The following is a 17,155-nucleotide window of genomic DNA, read 5'->3' on the forward strand; positions in this document are numbered from 1 at the left end:
AAGCATGAAACCATACTCTAGTTGAGAATGAATTATGGTATTAAAAATACAAGGCATTTATAAAAGCACCAGAAGTACGAGGAGAGGAAACTGTTTTGTTTTGAAAGGGTAAGACAGACTCAAATCATTTAATTTAAAATTAAAGTTAATATACAACAGCTTTGGTAAGGAAATTTTGTTTATCAGCTGCTCTACTCTACCCCTGTCCTCACACAGAGAGGCTTGATATCTACCCTGCCAACAGCAGTACTTTTAATGGTCAGCCATCCGAACTAGGTTGTGAGCAGTAACACTCAGTCCTGTATTTCTTCATTTTTTATCTAAGTGCGTAAAATATTTTCCCTCAACATAAGAGATCTGCTGTTGTGATATTAGCAATCTCAGAGCTTCCTCCTTTCTACCGGTGGCTGCCTCCCTCTCCCAGTTTCAGTGTAGCTGTCTCTGTGGCAACTACAGCAACTGGTTACAAGGAGTGAAAACATTACCTTTGGTGACTGTGTGCCAGTTCAACATTGGAAAGCCAGCAATAGATAACCTGATGTTTTCTATTCATCATCACTGATTGCTCTGCGGACAATGCTTGCTTTCTAACCCCACTGATATTGTTTTAAGAATTCTAATACCTGAAAATTCATACAGTATCTCTCCATCCTCGAGTTTTCGAAAATACAAACCAGAAAGACAAATTCCGTCCTAAGGCTAATTATGGTTTGTTTTTTCACGCCCCTCCCCCCCCCCCCTAATCACTCTAAGTAATTCTGGCAGAAGGAACTTCAGATGAGAATCAGCAAGATTCAGTAAGAGCAAATACCTACTAAACCCAAACAACTTTTAAACATGAACTAAAGCTAGTATTTTAACTTCTAAGCCTGTAGTATTGATTTGTGATTTTGTATCTTCCTTTATCCATCACAGCTGGATTAAAGCTCCATGTGAAAGACCAGCAAAGACTAAGTTACGCTCCATAAAATTATATTTAGTATCACTAAAATACCCAAAGTCTCTTGAATTGTAGTAATACCCATAAACAATTGAATGAGGTTCCGCTTCACTGTGCAAATAAAATACCCCTATTTTCAAATACCAAGGCTGCAGATATGTTTTTAAAAAGCTGTCAGAAGAAAACACGAAATATCTAAATTGAATTAATCGTTACTAAGGAAACTGAGCATCCAGGGCTTTCAAGCCTTGCTCAGCAAAGTTCCAGAGAACATATCGAGACTCCCAGGAAGCAGGAAAAAAAAAAAAGGACAGAAATATTAACTACAAATGATTACAGTAATTCCACTGACACTGATTGGAAAAGAATTAACGGAAAAACAGAACAAAAAAACAAACTGGGGAAGTTCCTGCTTTGGGAATTGGAATGAGTTCTGGCACCTGGCCAGGCACTCCTCCTAGCTCTGTATATAAAGCTTCAGCTTTCAGAGAAGTATATGTTTCGTGTATGTATATTCCAGCTACTAAATTTGCCTCTTTCTGCTAGATTGAGTCTGATAATATAATATTTTTTTTCACCAATATATTTCCCAAAGCCTCAAAATGTCTTCAGGTTCCTATTTGTTACTTAAAATTTTATTGGTATTTAATTTGATTTTTACCAAACACATAGGAAACACTTGTTCGTGCTTCATAGATCATGAAACTAAGCAAGCACCCTAGAATTTTCTTAGATAGGAGAGTAGAATGTTGCACTGAAGGGCTAAGAAAATGCTACATTAATTCCAGTCACTTCTCTATTAGTTATAACAGGTTACTTTGTTCCTATCCTCCCAATGAACTCTGTGACCTTCCACACCTTCGGATAAGGTAGAGGGAAAAAAACAAACAAACAAAAAACATAGCAACAACAAAACCCAGTCACACTGGAAAACTTCCTTAGCCTTCTCAGAAAAAATCACAAGCATAGATTTCCTTCTGCCTCTTTCTATACATCTTAGGGTCATGACTTTTCTTTGAAAGCATTTGAAATATTTGTTTTTGTTGTAGTAATCATAACCATACCACCTATGATTTTGAAATATAATCTCAAAAGCTAAACTCACATCAGCAAAGTATTAACCAACTAATAAAATATTAACCCAAAAGCCTTTTGTCTATAATGGAAATTTCAACTTATTTTACAAATTTTTGTGCATTTTGTAACTTTGACTACTGAATAAAAAACCTGAATAAATAGTTCTTCAGACAATTCATACTGAAAATCTTATTTTTGTATAGAATTAAAAGATGCATCACTCTCTAATCGCCACAAAAACAAAACAGAAAACAACACATAATGGAAGTTCACACAATTGGTGAAACTCAGAAGTACCAAGGGAAAAAAAAATATTTCAAGTAGCTGTGGTGTTTATTACTGTTAAATTCAGGTCATGAATTTTGACCTCCCTAACTTTAAATCAAACCCTCTGAGGATGCACAGAGCACTAATGATGCACCATACCAAAATATCTAACGTATTTTAATCCCAATTCTAAGCTTCTTTGCCCTGTACACATGAAATAAACAAAATACACAGACACAAAAAAAGAAAACTATATCTACAGTATTTTCCTGTATCCCTTTTGTAAAAAGGGAGTGTTTAAATATGAGGCATCATTTCCACCCTAAGGATGAGGGGGGAATCACTTCCCAGAAATCAGTCAATATTTGGCCTTTACTGCCAGATACAAGTTTGCCCCCCCCCCTTTTTTTTTAAATGAAATTCCACTTTTTTTTTTTTTTTTTTTTTTTTTTTACTTAAATACATTTACTAATTCTTATCTAAAAAGGCAACCGGAGTCAAGATGAACTGTCTTGAAAATAAAGCTCAACAGTTACTGTTTTAATATTATTTTGTTTGTTTGCTTTAAATAACGCTGAGGCAAAGCTGGTGACCACTCTAGAACCTCGTTTCCTGATTTAGGCATTTCTTTTTTTTTTTTAATTTAAGCAAGAAGGGTAGGATGAATTCAACAGATGACTTCTACGCATATCAGAGAAGGTTTTGAAGTTGACCCAACTGACAAGAAACATCGGTGACTGACTGCTGGTGGTATCCCCTTCCACTTCACACCTAGGTGGTTCCACCACCTCATTGTTAGGTGTAACCCATAAGGCCTATCTCCATCATGCTCTCCTATAATTAAAATAAGGATTCCCACATCATTGTGTGAAAGTATATATACACGTGTATTCAAGCTAATAAGTATATGGCTAATAAGCAATGGTCTGGATTTATATGGCTTCATTGCAACACTGGTCCTAGTAGCATTATCCAATGTTTTTTTCTGATGTTGAACTTTAGTAAGTATTTATTATTATTTTCCCACACTGACAACCTTTCAGAAGGTATTAGAGAAAACCAACGCACTAAAACATCAAAATAAATCCCACAAAGAAACCCTCAAGCCACATGTACAATGAAGATGCATCATCCACGAAAGCAGACTGACAGTGTTTCAAAGGCCTTCTTATGTGTTTCTTTCTGCTTATATCGTGTTTCATCCATCACTTGCTGTTCATTTGTTTTTCTGGTCCATGTTCCACTTTAGAGGCAATGAAGATTCCTGTGTCTAGATATCGTAACTACAGTTAACTATTCGTTAAGAAAGTAGGGTAATTTCTACTGGATAAGTTACAAAACAAATAGACACACACCAGTTCTGCCTTGAGACACACAGCCGGTTTTACCACCGGGAACAATATGCTTTCTAATCACAGCAAAGGTTAACATAGAAATTTCTGGTAATACAAAACACGTAAGCGTTAATTTCTACAGACAGCTGAAAATATCTTTGTCTCAACAATTTTTCTTCTCAGTTATCTGCTTGCTGCTTACCTACTTTCATAAATATCTTTTATTCTTTTTCAATAGTATGATGTAACGCAGCTGACAGATGAAAAGCAAGCACAATGCCTTGTTCCTATCTATTATTAAAGTGGTGGTTCTTTCGCTTATTTTTTGTTCCCTGTACAAGTATTGCATTTCAAATGCTTTCTTAATTACAGACATTACATATATACCACGTAGAAACAGAAACTAAAAATGAAAGCAAATAGTTATATACTTTAAAATGTCTGCTTCCACTTAATAGAGCAATAGCTGCATGAATGGTGTTTTTAATGAAACAGATTACACGGTGTCTCAGTGTATATTTCCAAAATACTGAGGATTAAGTATTTTATTTACCTTTTTCCCCAAGTATATGTCCACAAAATCCTAGTTATACAAGATTTTTAGACAACACAAATACTACTATTAGCTTTGCTTTTCATATAGCAATCACACCCTAGATGCCTCTTTCAGCACACAAAATCAAGAGACTACACCAAAACAATGTTATTTGTACTACAGAATCAAGCACTCAAGAGAAACCAGATTAGTTGTAATGTTCTCTCTGAAAACTTTCTTTGTGCATCCATCCCATCCACTGAATAAAGTAGCTGTTATGAAGGTATATGATAGGTAGCAACAGGGTAAAAAATTCACAAGAAATGTACAGAGCTAGTACAAGTTAACTCATGCAGACAAGAAATAAGGTTTAGATTGTCAAGTCAACAATAAAAGCCAGAATTTCCTAACTCAGAAATTTTGGACCTGCAATCTAAAGAAAATATTTTTTGTATTTAATTAAGAAAAAAAAAAAAGACATTTACTCATTTACTTAACTAGGCAAAATTCAACTATCACACATCATCAGTGAACTATGCACCTGCACCTTGGCACTGCAAAAACAATTTGCCACTGTTTCCAGACAAATTAGCTGGTGACAGCAGGAGGTCGGCATTCTGACTTTTATTGCCAAAGCACCCAGGTACTGCCTGTCCCTGCCATACAGAGCTTTGGCTGGAGGCAACGTCCTTCTCCCCTCCCTCCTCCACACAGCGTAGCTGGCTCTGACACTTCCCAGAAGTGTAAGACTAGATTAAGCTCATTTCTGTGTCCTGGAAAAAAAAATGCTGATGAATTCAAGAGAAGCAACAATCTTCAACACTTCATATTTCAAGAAAACATGAGTGCAATTTCCTACCGAAGAGAGAACACACTTCTGTAGACAGAAAGGTCTGATGCAAGTCATATATATACATATGAGATTCCCCAGTAGTCTCATATACTATTCCAAGTGCTAAGCAACTTACTAAGGAGCCTGCACTGACAGCACCGAAAACTGAAGACACCTCAAGGCTCTAATGTGACATCCTGCACCTTTGAAAGTGGGTACTTAGCTATGGACTTCCTAAAAAAGTGAGGTAAGTAAGAGAGGATAGATAGCTGCCCAGAAATAAAAATGAGGGAGGGGAAAACAAGCATTCGTCTCCTATTACTACCATTTAAAATTTTCTGACCCTACACTCAGTAGTTCACAGATGACAGTCTGTGGGGCCATATAATAGACAGATTACAAATGACTAAGGAATGACGCTACCTGTGTAATGTTAAGTAGATACAGAAATTCATGAGGTACAAAAAAGTTGTGAAAAATTATGAAGTACATTGTTTTACACCAGTACTTTTAACATATCTTGAGTATTAAGACAGGCTTCTTAGAGTACAGAATTATTATAATAGGTGTCAGTGTAATGTCCAGTCTTCCACATACACTCACCAACATACATCTCTTCTACCTGTAACTAAACATATATGGCAAGAATGTTTTCCCTGAGCAGGTGTGCTCAATGGCTACATCCACCAAATATTTTCCTGCTCACTATATTCTTCATATTTGTGTACTACTGCTGCTATTATATTAAAAAAAAAAAAAAACAGCCAAAGAAACATTATAGTGTAGATATTAATGATGAAGAAATTACACCAAACCAAACACCACCGCAAGTATGCATTTCTGATACAGAATACAGTATCAGGAAATTGTATTTTGTCAACTAATACAAATATCCATGCTTGCATCCAGTAACATGAAGCTGAGCATACATGGAATAAAGCTGACTCTCTGCAGTCTTGGAAAGAAGTTTAGAGATCAATACCCTTTACAAGTCCGTTCCTCACATGTAACAACACTGTTAAAAAGAATGAATACAATTCTGATGATAGTATCCCTTTAGTGTTGGGGTCTGACTTTCACACAAGTTACCTATGGCAAGCATTACCAGTGCTACAACTAAGAACATGCATTCTAGTTCTCAACTCTCACATAGTCCATTGTCTTTTGTAGTATGTCCAGAGAAGGGAAGAAAAAAATAAAATAATCAATCAGGCACGTCTTAATTCAGTCAAAGGCAAATTCTTTTATATGAGCTCCCCCTCCCATGGACAAAAGCACCATTTCAAATAACAAGATTTGTTACTAACTGTTAACTTAAGCCTTTCTTCAGCGCATCACCAAACAAAATCAAGCAAATCACGGAAGTGAACAGTGTAACCATCTGATGTTTGCAAACACCACACATAAGCTAAAGGCTGTTTGTCAAAGTCAATACATAGGTAGCTACATACATTAGCAAATCTTATTGCAGGAAAGGACTGCAATCTCAAAACATTACTTATTTAGATTAACTTAACTGGTTTTAAATGTTCACTACCCGAGACTTTGGGTCCAGCTTTAAAAGAGCATGGTTTAGTTATATTATTTATATTATCCTAAGAATCTTGTACACGATTAAGCTGCACATGGGAATTGGTGCCTCTTTTGAGAAACTTTCTAAAGTGCTATTATTAACTTCAATAAGAATTTAATTCAAGGGTTAAACAAACATACTGATGTTGTAAAAGCTGGTATCAAAACAAATACTCAATAAAGACAAACTTGGTTTTAGTCCCAATAGTCCAATTTTGCATTTCTTAGCACAGTGAGTTATTTATCAAATGTTCAGCAAAACCACAGTTGTATCTTTCTAATCCAGAGCTTTACTTCATTGCTCAAATCCCCAAAACATATATTTCCACTGCTGAAATGCATTATAAGTGAAAGAAATCTGAAATGAGATGATACAGCTCTTTTAAACTATACTGTAGCTAATCTAATTGGTTCCAAAACCTTTAACCCATGAAACAAAGACATACAACATTTCCATTTTGCTCCATTCTGTTATTACATATAAAAACACCACTTGAAACACCCCCACTTTCTCATGCAGGCAACACTTGTCTAGCCTCACCAGATCTAGAGCCATCTGCAAGCCCCCTGCTCATCACTGTTAAAATACAAAAATATGGCATGTTAAATGTAAAGGGCAACTTCAGCTCTGGTGTTTATATTTGCAGTAGTAACAAAAGCTTCTGCAAGAACTGCAACAGGTACACTAGTAGAAGAATCGGCTTAAACAGAACTTCTTACAAAGAATAAATTTGTAAGTGAAGACATGGTTAGGATTAAAACTTTTGCATGTTCATTAATTTTTGTTCAAACAGAAAGATTATGCTACAGTTACAGAACAGATTTGATAACAGAATTGTATGAGAGGGCACATTCGTTTTTGTTTACATGACTAAGAATGACTTACATTACATGACTTACATTACATGACTAAGTTACAATCAACTTTTCTAAAAAAAAAAAAAGTATACAGGTTACCAAATTCCTCCAATTCTTCATAAATGCTACTGTATTTGCAAAAGGAAAATGCAGATATAGGAGAAAACTCCTGAAAAATTACTCTGCTCTGCAAGGAAAGTATTTCTTGGAGGGCTTGTTGTACCCGCATAGATCTTAAGGTCCAAGTTTATGCCTAAGTTATGTGAGATAAAACAAGATTCAAATCCTATATATGCCAATTTAATTTTTATTTTGGAAGTCTTAAAGCTAGGAAAAGAAGTTCAGATTCCCAAATTATAAATACAGTCAGCCTTGAGCTTGGCTTTTTGAAATGAATGTCAACTACATAGGCTGTTGCGAATTCAGTGGATAATTTTCAAAAGTACAGCAGACAACTGCACACACAACATCGTTTAGTCTGACAAAAAAAAAAAAAAGGTTTCTGAATTCAAGGTCAGACCACTTACTAATTTATCTAAAGAAGTTACAGCATTTTTAATGCTATTTCACTGAAGTGCAATGTACATCATTTACATTAATCCCCTGAATATGGCCTTTAAGGAAGACATAGAAGAAACACACAAAGGCTTTAAGTCAGTACCTAAAAGCATTGGCTTAAGATTAAACAGATAAATACATAAAGGTTTCTCTCACTTGGATGGTTTGCTTACCTCTGGGGGGGGATATAAGGAGCAGATACTGTTGGCATAACTGTACAGGGCTCAACCACTGTTTTCTTGGCCTTTTTTGTCTTTTTTCTGACTTTTGATGTAGACCTAGCAGTTCTGACTGATCCCTCCTTTCTACAAACACCGTTTTTGATTTCAGCTTCTCCATAAATATTTAGAGGTCTCCGTATGCAACCTGGTGGAGTATGTACATCACAATAGGCAGTCTTTTTTACAGAGAACGTCGTCCCACTGCCAGTTAGTTCTTTCACAGGTTCCATTTTCATATATAGACCGGCTTTTTGAGCACACGTCACATGGAATGCAGTATAGCAGTTTGCTTTGTGGCACTGGATGCAGGCACCAACACCTTTCTGTTTACAGAGGTAGCATGTTAACTTCCATCTGGCTGGGGGAATGTTCCTGACACCATCAATTGGCTCGATAAAAACTGTATTGGCAAATCCAACTTCTGGAATCCACAAAGCACACACGACATGTCCCCAGCGATCATCATCAGTCTTTTTAAAGGCACCTCCCTTGTTTGGGCACAGCACACAGTCTACAGGCCGAGAACGGGACTGCAGACAGTGTCTGCAGAGCCACTGACCCTCAGGTATATATGGCACCCCATAGCATTCCTGATGTACTGCTAAATTACACATATCACAAAACAGGATTACATTGCTGTTCTGACATTCACCATCCATGCATATACAACACACTGCATCTTCATCAATTAAAGACTGATGATCACCCTGTTTTTGGTTCTCACAATAAGACTCCTTTTCAAACCTATCCATAAGGAATTCAAACATGTTTTGTGAAACAACTGACACTCCATCACTTTTCCGCTTTTCATTTATTATTTCTAACCATGCATAATCTTCCTCATCCATGTCATACTCAACTTCATTATCAAGTTCTTCTGCTGACTTCTCAATGAATTTATAATAAACTGGAGGTCTCCGAGGAGCTGAAGGGGGACTGTATTCAACAATCCGTACTTTTGGTTCTGGAAGAGGAGTTGTTGTAGCAGGTATACCGTGTGAGCTTGGAAGAACTTCATTTTTCTTTTTCACTTTGTTATTTTTATGCCGTTTGCTTCTTAGACAAACTGGTGGTCTTTCACTATTTTCCTTATTGCTGTTGCATTCGCTCATTTCCTGGGCTGTAAGATCATCTTCTAATATAATCTCTAAAGGATCAAAAATACTGATCCTGTGCAGGCGACCTTCAATTTCTATTTCAACCATTCTTTGAGCTTGAGCGTACGTCAAGGTTTCTCGTGTAGGGGAGTGCTTAATATTGCATGGGGAAGAAGAATGCCTTGCTGCCGATACTCGATGGCATCTTCCTTTTCTCCTCATTTGGTAATGTTTACCTAAAACGAGAGCAACAGTTAAAATTATGAACTCTGAAAAATGACTTGAAAATGTTAGTTTTATTACAGTAAGAGAAATAACTTAAGCCTTATGGCTCCCAAACCACCTATCCAATTAAAAAAAAAAGAACAGCAACAACAGAAAAACACTTCTCGCCCTTAGTTTATAAGACCACTCAGTCTTGAGCAAAATAACTTAATGATAAAATGATCTCCTAAATGCTAGCTTCTCTAAGTAAACACAGCTATATAAAATCCATAACAAAAATGCTACAGATGAGCTAACGGGAACAACTCTGCATGAGGAAAAAAAGAATCAGAAATGCCACAGAAAAATAATATAGCTGTTACATTCTAAGAAAATCTTTAATACAGTAATTACAATTGCTGAGTAATTGGAATTGCAATTAAAAATGCAGTTTCAATATTTTTTTCCCTGAGCTTCAGATTTTTTTCTCTAGATCTCCCCTCTAAAAGTACTTACATAATCCTGAGAGTAAGTTTTTCCCACAACTGTATCCAATACAGTTTGAAATACGTTAAGAGCTCAGTTAGTACACCTATACTTACAGCTAGAAAAACATGCATACCTCCAAATTTGACAAGCATGCGGTTTGACAGTTTTTTTTTTTTTAATTCTTCATGAATCTATTATTCTTTACCTTACTACACTTACCCACAGAAACGGTTCTACAAGCATTGTATCTGAGAATCACATCATTGCCATGGCCACAAAGTTATCAGCATCAATGCACATTTTACTGTTTTACATAACCCCCATACTAGCAGGTTGAATCCGAGTCAGTGCCAAAACTTTTGAATACCGAGAGACGCACAAAATGACAAGAACACAATTAAACTCGCAGTGACCAATATGGTGAAGTATGGGCTGCAGTTATGAAATATTCCACTTGTAATTTGACTTATGCTGAAGGCATGCTCTGTGCATCTGTGCGTGCACGCATCCCTTACACCCTTGTCCCTCAACCCATTCTTCAAGAGTTCTCTTCAGCAACTGGAGTAGGTAAGTATCTCCCTGCCTTTAAATTCACACCCAAGCTCTTTATAAAATGAAAATGACATCATTTCCAAGTTTATCAGCTACTGGAACAAGATCAGCACCCATTACACACAACATACCAAAAAAAAGACTTTTTTTTTCCCCTAGCATGAAGCACCATGACTAGGACAGGAATGCATTTTGACTACAGAAATTCTAGTTGAGAGCTTCCATGCTTACACTCTATATGACATTTATTTCCCCCCCCTACAAAGGCTGAACACTATTACGGAACCAACTGATAACCTCAAGCTTAAAAGTTCTTCTACTCCCCTCTCTAATAAATCATTAATAAAGAAAACTTCAACCTCAGGTACAGAAAAAACAACTCTTGATCTTTAATCACCTGCTTAAAGTGTTCTTAGGGCCTCCTATTTTAATTCTGATCAGACAGAAATACTGCGACACTAACAAATTCATGTCAGTGTCACCTGTTAGTTAAAATAACTCAGCTAGCATCAGCATGTATTGCCAAAAGTGCAGACAATTAGAGATCAGAGCACAGTTATTGTCACAGTTAGTGTCACACTACAACAGCACTGTAGCTGTTTTATCAAGAAAATAGCAAAGACTGGAACAATTAATATGCAAAACATCCCATGGAGCCTGCCTTTTGCTTTTGTTCAGTTTGTGACACCAATTTCAAGAAATCCACCTTTGCAGTCCTGAAGGAACTCATTTTAAGGGAAGACTAGACAATTTAGGCAACAAGTGTTAAAAGCAGCTCTTGAGAGGGTCTCATCTATCTGCTATCACAAACTGACCTTGGTTTCCCAAAGAGAAATTAAAAAGATGAATCTAAGCTACCCTTATTATTCATGTGAAGATTAAGCATATTACTCACAGATCTGACTTTTACACAGATATTCCTTAATTCTTATTACTTGTTTTTATAGCACAAGCTCAAAACCAGACAACAGTCAGTGTTTAATCATCACACACCTCTGATCTGCTCTTTAAAAACAACGGAAGAATAAAAAAGGATCCACCTCTTCAAACAAGTTTGGAGAAATATTTAATAATCTAGTTCTGTTAAATAACATAGGATTAAATTAGACCTATTTCTTAACTCCAGAAGAAGTTTATACCGCTAATGCTGTTACAGAAGGTCCAGTAACTAGAAACAGACATACGGATAATTTAACTGCAATTAGAAGTTAGTTCCCACAGTTTCACAACAGATTTTGTAACTCAGAGGCCAAAGATAACACAACGACCCTGATTTGTTTATTAACATGAACAAATATGAGAGATTTTTTTAGCTAGTACACATTTTTTTAGTTAGTGTACAGCAACCTACTATGGATCAGTATGGTTTCATTTTATGGTATTTTTTGATACTTGTCTTGAATTTAGTCACCAATAAAAACAAACAAACAATAACAAAACCCAGATCATTTCGTTACGTTTACCTCATACAATTGCACTTTAATTTTGTCTAGATGTAAACGTCTGTGTTTTCTTTTTAAATCTCTCTTCTTACAACTATGAACAGATACACAACCGATGCCCATGAGGATAGTGATTGTTTTAAACAAATTACTGGGGGAGACATGAGAGGTAGCCTTCAGAAATCAAAAATTTTGCTACTTGCACACATTTAATTATCTAACCTAGCCCAGTATTACAATAATATTTTCCAATCTCTCTACACCTATCTACCTGAAATTCTTAAGCATGGCTGCAAGCTGGCAACAAGAGGAAGAAACTATTTTAAAGCACATGTATTCTCACTTAGGACTACTGTCATAAATGTCAAACTGTATGAATCAATGCCAAACAGTGCCTGAGCTAATATCTAAGCATCTTCCTTGTAACACTCAACTCTACGTAAAGCTCAATCATGAAGCAAATTACAATTTTCTGGGAGAATGGATACCCTACAAATATAACGCAGTGAACACAGAACTGGAATGGGTACTAATCTGGCTTAATTTTGTAAAACTTAAGTGTGAATAACCTAAACACTCCAGGAGCCAAAGCAGTGGTGGCTTTGTTTTGTTGCCCTCACGTGTCTTCTATTTGCAAGTGTCCCATAAATATTCCAGGGGAAGACTAGGTTTCTACATAGCAAATTCATGATCGGCTTTTGGTTTGCTTTTCCTAGTTAATTATCAGACACCTCTCTTCTCTCACCCTCTAGAGTATCCTGCAGGCCCATAGGAATGAAGACTACATACATAACTTTGAAAAGCAATAAACTATGCCACCAGTTTCCAGTTGATATCAACAGCGACATCACGCTTTCAGCAGAGTAATTTTAATATACTTCTGTCAGAAGTTTTCTGCCTCTTTCAACAAGTTGAAGAGTGTAGGAGATCAAACAGGAAAGTTTGCAGCTCTTCCCTCTCGGAACTACCTCAGCTGCTTGGGAAGAAAGTCGCCAGCAGCCACTTTGCCCTGCCACAACACAAGCGCACGAAGACAGCTGTCTGTGAGGGCGGAGGGCGGCACGGTACGAGGCCCAGGATCACCAACAGGAGAAGCACCACAACGCCCTCTTTACTCGCAAACTCCTTTCACAGCGTCCGTCCCAGTTACCTTCACCCAAACTGCCCAGCTCTCTGGACGCCCCGCTCAGGGGACTGGGGACTGTCGTTCCCAATGGGCCATCGGAAGCAAAACGACACCGGGGCGCCGCTCAGCCCCAGACAGTGAGGCAGGGCAAGCGAACGGTGCTGACGCGCACGCGGGGGGGGGGGGCACCACCCACGGCCTCGGCTGCGGAGCGGGAGCGTTTCCCCTCGGGGGCGGCACGGGGAGGCTGAGAAGGACAGTGGCAGGCTGGGAAAGACGGGGGGAGGCAGCTCGGCCTCGCCAAGGCCGCTGCGGTGACCGCCGGGGCTGCCGCAACGCGCACCCCCCCCCCTCAGCTCCCCCCCCAAGGCCTCCCGGCCCCCGCCGCCATCTCGCCCCCCAAGCCCTGAGGCCCCGCCCCCTTCCCCAGGCCCCGCCCTCGGCGGCTCCTGCGCGGACACTTCCTGCCCACGCCCAGGGAGCCTCCAGCGCGCACGCCCCCCTCCGCGCCCGATGGTTCCTGCCCGGCCCCGGCATTCCCCCCCCCACCCCGCTCCCCGCCTTCCCCCCTCCGCCCCCGGGAGGATGGTTCCTGCCCGGGCCCATCACCTCCCGGCCCTTCCCAACAGCCACCTCCCTCCCTCCCCTCCGCGAAAATACTCGGCCCACCAAGATGGCGGCTGACAAAACAGCCCGAGCGGCGCCCTCCCCCAGACCGCCGCGCTCCGCTTCCCCCCCGCGCAGCCTCCACGGCCGCCGCCGGGCCTGGCCCTTCCCTTCCCTTCCTCCCTTCCCTCCCTGCCCACCCACCCCGACGGCCGGTGGTCGGCGGGCCCCGCCGCCGCCCTGCCCCGGCTTCACTCACGCTGTGGGAGCCGCCGAGGCGCGGCTGACAGACCTCCCGCTCCGCCTCTGCCGCCCTAATGGCGGAGCTCCCGCCGCTGCTGCTGCTGCCGCCCGCTCCCGCGGCGGCGGCAGGCGCTGAGAGGGCGGCGCTGCCCGCGGCGGCGACGGCCCGGCGCTGGCTGCGGGGCTGCTGCTGCTGCTCCTGCTGCTGCGGCCGGTCCGGGCGCATTCGTGAGGCGCGGCGCGGGTCGCGCTCCGGCTGCGGGCTTCGGCGCTCGGCTCCCGGGGCTGAGCAGCTCCCCTCCCCCCTCGGCACAAACAATGCGGCTTCACCACAGCGCTGCGCCGACGGGGGGGAGGGAAGGAGGGAGAGAGGGAGGGAAGGAGGGAGAGGGAAGGGACGGGAGGGCGCCAGGCACCGCCCAGACCCGCTGCTGCCGCCGCTGCCGGGCGGAGCCTGCGCGCCGCCGCCCGCCCGCCCGCCCCTCGATGGCGGAGGCAGCGCCGGGCCGCGCCTCAGGGGACAGGGCGGGAAGGCTCCGGCCCGGCGAGGGGGCACGGAAATGCCTCAGCGCGGGGGGATTTAAACCCGGCGAACAGTGTGTGTGGGGCGGGACAGGGGAGGGCTGCTTCATTACAAAACCAAAGCTCGGAACTGCGCGTAACTGCGATTTATTATTTCTCCGGGCAAAGTCCAAACTCAAGCTTAGCAAATTTGTTTGAAAGTTCGCTCTTACGTCGTCTCCGGGTCGTGGTTCTGCTTTTGAGTAACTGGTATCGGCCTTCACGTTTTGAGCGAGCAAAAACGGGTTATTTCTAGCTCCCCGCGCAAAGGACAGCCTTTGTGGAGTATTATTTTTAGACAGCCATGTTCGAGATCTGGAGGATTTTACTGTATGTTTCCGTGGGACAGCTGCACCCACATGCTTCAAAACTTCTTTTGAGCTAGCCCTGTCTGAGGGAAACACTTGTCTTTGCCTATCACACAGAAAGAGTCCTGCGTGCAGTGAAAAACAGCAAAGAGTAGGTGTGGTGCTCTTTGCCCATCTGCAACAACCCCTCACGGAATAAAGCTTTCTTCAAAACAACTTCACAACTTTTTTTTTTTTTTTATAGCAGTACCCTTTGCTTGCCTCAAACAGCAGTTTCTCCAACAATAAACTGATGGCTAGGAAATCAGATATAGATACACCTGTCAATACTTACTTGCAAAAAGTGAATTAAGGTCCAGAGAGCTCAAGTAACTTAGCTAAGGAAATCTTGTACAACAGGCAATGTAAGTACTTTCAACTCATTTCCACCAGCCCCCCCCCATATCAGGGACCATCCAGCAGGCTGTTCTCCAGCAAAGCAGAGGCTATTAAAACAGCTAACACTTGTGCACTGCACTCAATGTAGAAGCAGATCTGTAGGATCACATTGGCACAGTAACTTCAATTTCTGAATTAAAAAAAAAAATGTTTTAACTATACAGGTCATCTGGTCATTTGTGTACTACTTATAAAGAATTACTCTGTTTATATCACTTAGATGGTCATACCATCAGTCTCAGAAGCCTTACAATACGTTGATTTAAATTAATATAGAATTCAGCTTGTGACAGATACTAAAGAGGAAGCAGCGTACTAAATCATATATGCTAGCGTACACTCGAGTTGTAAAAATGACTAGAAATGACAAATATTGTCAAGAAGCTAATAATGAGTACAATAAAATCCTATTTGTGATAAAACCTATGTTGTTTCATCTTTTAACTGATAATCCACATATGTATCTGTCCTGCAGCTGTACAAGTGCTTTATAACTGGAGACAAGTTTTCCACAGAGAGCTTGATGGTGTCCATACTCTCCTGTGTCTGATGCACAAGTAAGTCTGGCACTTTTCCATTTTTTTTTCCTGCCAGGTGGATTGCAGCACTCCATAGCTGCACATCCCTTCAATAATGTAGCATTCCTTACACATATTTGTACCATTTAACCACCTTTTTGCAGTTTGATCTCATGCTTTAATCTCTGGTAAACTCTACTTACATGATCTTGTTGAGATTCATCTTCCAGCTCTGCCTGCCCTGTGCACAAGGCACATTTGGTAAAAACACCCCATCCATAAAGTGTAATGTCTTAAACTTCACGCTGGTAAAAAGAGGAAGTGGTAGTTCCAAAATCATTTCATTATAAAGACAGTGGCAGCATCACTGATTCCCACGACCTGTTGACCAAGGACTCATAGCACAGCCTGAATCAATCATGACAACGTGTTACAGTGCCAGGATCTGATCTCCCAACTGATTTGAAATGAGAGGCTTCTGATCTATTTTAGTGTAACACAGAAAGGTCTCCGTGCTCCTCAGATTCTCTGCAGAGTTTCAAAGAACTGCTGAGCCTCATTTCCTGGTGCCCATACTAAAGACGGTAACTCCATTTCAAATTACTATCATACAGGCAGGGTTCATCAGGGCTCTAGATCCTTGCAATTAACCCCAGGAAGAAGGTATGATTTTTTACTATAGACTGCCCAGGCTCTGGCACAGAATGTATGTAATTCCTTGATACAGTGTTTCACAGCAATGGCACAAAGATCAGAGCAGGCCTGACAAACAGTCCAGTAACAGGAGCCTTACACTTTTGAACCTCCTCTCATTGACCTTATGACAGGCTACTAGATCAGGATCTTCAATCCTCAATGTTAAATATCTGTAATGTTAGCTCACATTCTTTCAAAATGCAACAATGTACGGTATTGCCTGGTGTATTTGACCAGTCCTGAGCGCACACTGCTATAATCTCAAAGATTTGTTTCCTTGCCTGCTCCATCTCACAAGTGAGATCTAGTGCCTCAAAATAGTATTCTTTCCATTTTTGGAAGAGGAGGAAACAATTTTTATGGGATGCCGTACAATTTCAAGCAAAAAGATAACTGGCCCTCTGCATGATAGTTTGATGGCAACAGGACCCTCATCACCTTTTTTGGCACTAACTCAATGTGTGTGGGGTTTTGGTCCCGTTCCATCACAATCTTCACACTCCTGCTTAGCAGCATCAGGTTTTGATTCACGTTGCCACTGCTGACTCACTCTCCAAGAAAGATCTTCACAGATGGAATATCTTCTGCTTACCAGCTTTCACCTGCAGTAGTTATCAAATTCTTAAGACAAACATTTCAAGAGGAAAGAATCATGTAAACAAACTCAAATGCTATCCATCT

At 40.6% G+C, this 17,155-nt stretch overlaps 2 protein-coding genes across 6 annotated transcripts in view; both read right to left on the bottom strand.

Moving 5' to 3' along the window:
• Positions 1-14,409, bottom strand: part of BRD1 (bromodomain containing 1) — a 62,531-nt gene extending 48,122 nt beyond the window's left edge. For 3 of the 5 annotated variants that reach the window (XM_035559353.2, XM_035559356.2, XM_035559355.2), the window contains exons 1-2: positions 13,970-14,402; positions 8,147-9,527 (exon numbers count right to left, since the gene is read on the bottom strand). In XM_035559353.2, coding sequence (XP_035415246.1) covers positions 8,147-9,513 — 1,367 coding nt within the window. In that variant the 5' untranslated portion in view covers positions 9,514-9,527; positions 13,970-14,402. Of the gene's footprint in view, positions 1-8,146; positions 9,528-13,969 lie in introns of all 5 variants that reach the window. The other 2 variants (XM_035559354.2, XM_035559357.2) reach the window with 2 other exon arrangements.
• On the bottom strand, positions 13,457-14,179 carry LOC126913134 (keratin, type I cytoskeletal 9-like). Its single transcript, XM_050708118.1, has one exon. The coding sequence runs from the start codon at positions 14,177-14,179 to the stop codon at positions 13,457-13,459; it is 723 nt and encodes a 240-aa protein (XP_050564075.1).
• Positions 14,410-17,155: the final 2,746 nt, after the last annotated feature.

Source organism: Cygnus atratus, chromosome 1, assembly GCF_013377495.2.
Source record: "Cygnus atratus isolate AKBS03 ecotype Queensland, Australia chromosome 1, CAtr_DNAZoo_HiC_assembly, whole genome shotgun sequence".
Classification (NCBI taxonomy): Eukaryota; Metazoa; Chordata; class Aves; order Anseriformes; family Anatidae; genus Cygnus; species Cygnus atratus.

Coding starts and splice junctions, on each gene's coding strand:
- LOC126913134 (XM_050708118.1), bottom strand. CDS start 14,179: ATGCGCCCGGACCGGCCGCAGCAGCAGGAGCAGCAGCAGCAGCCCCGC.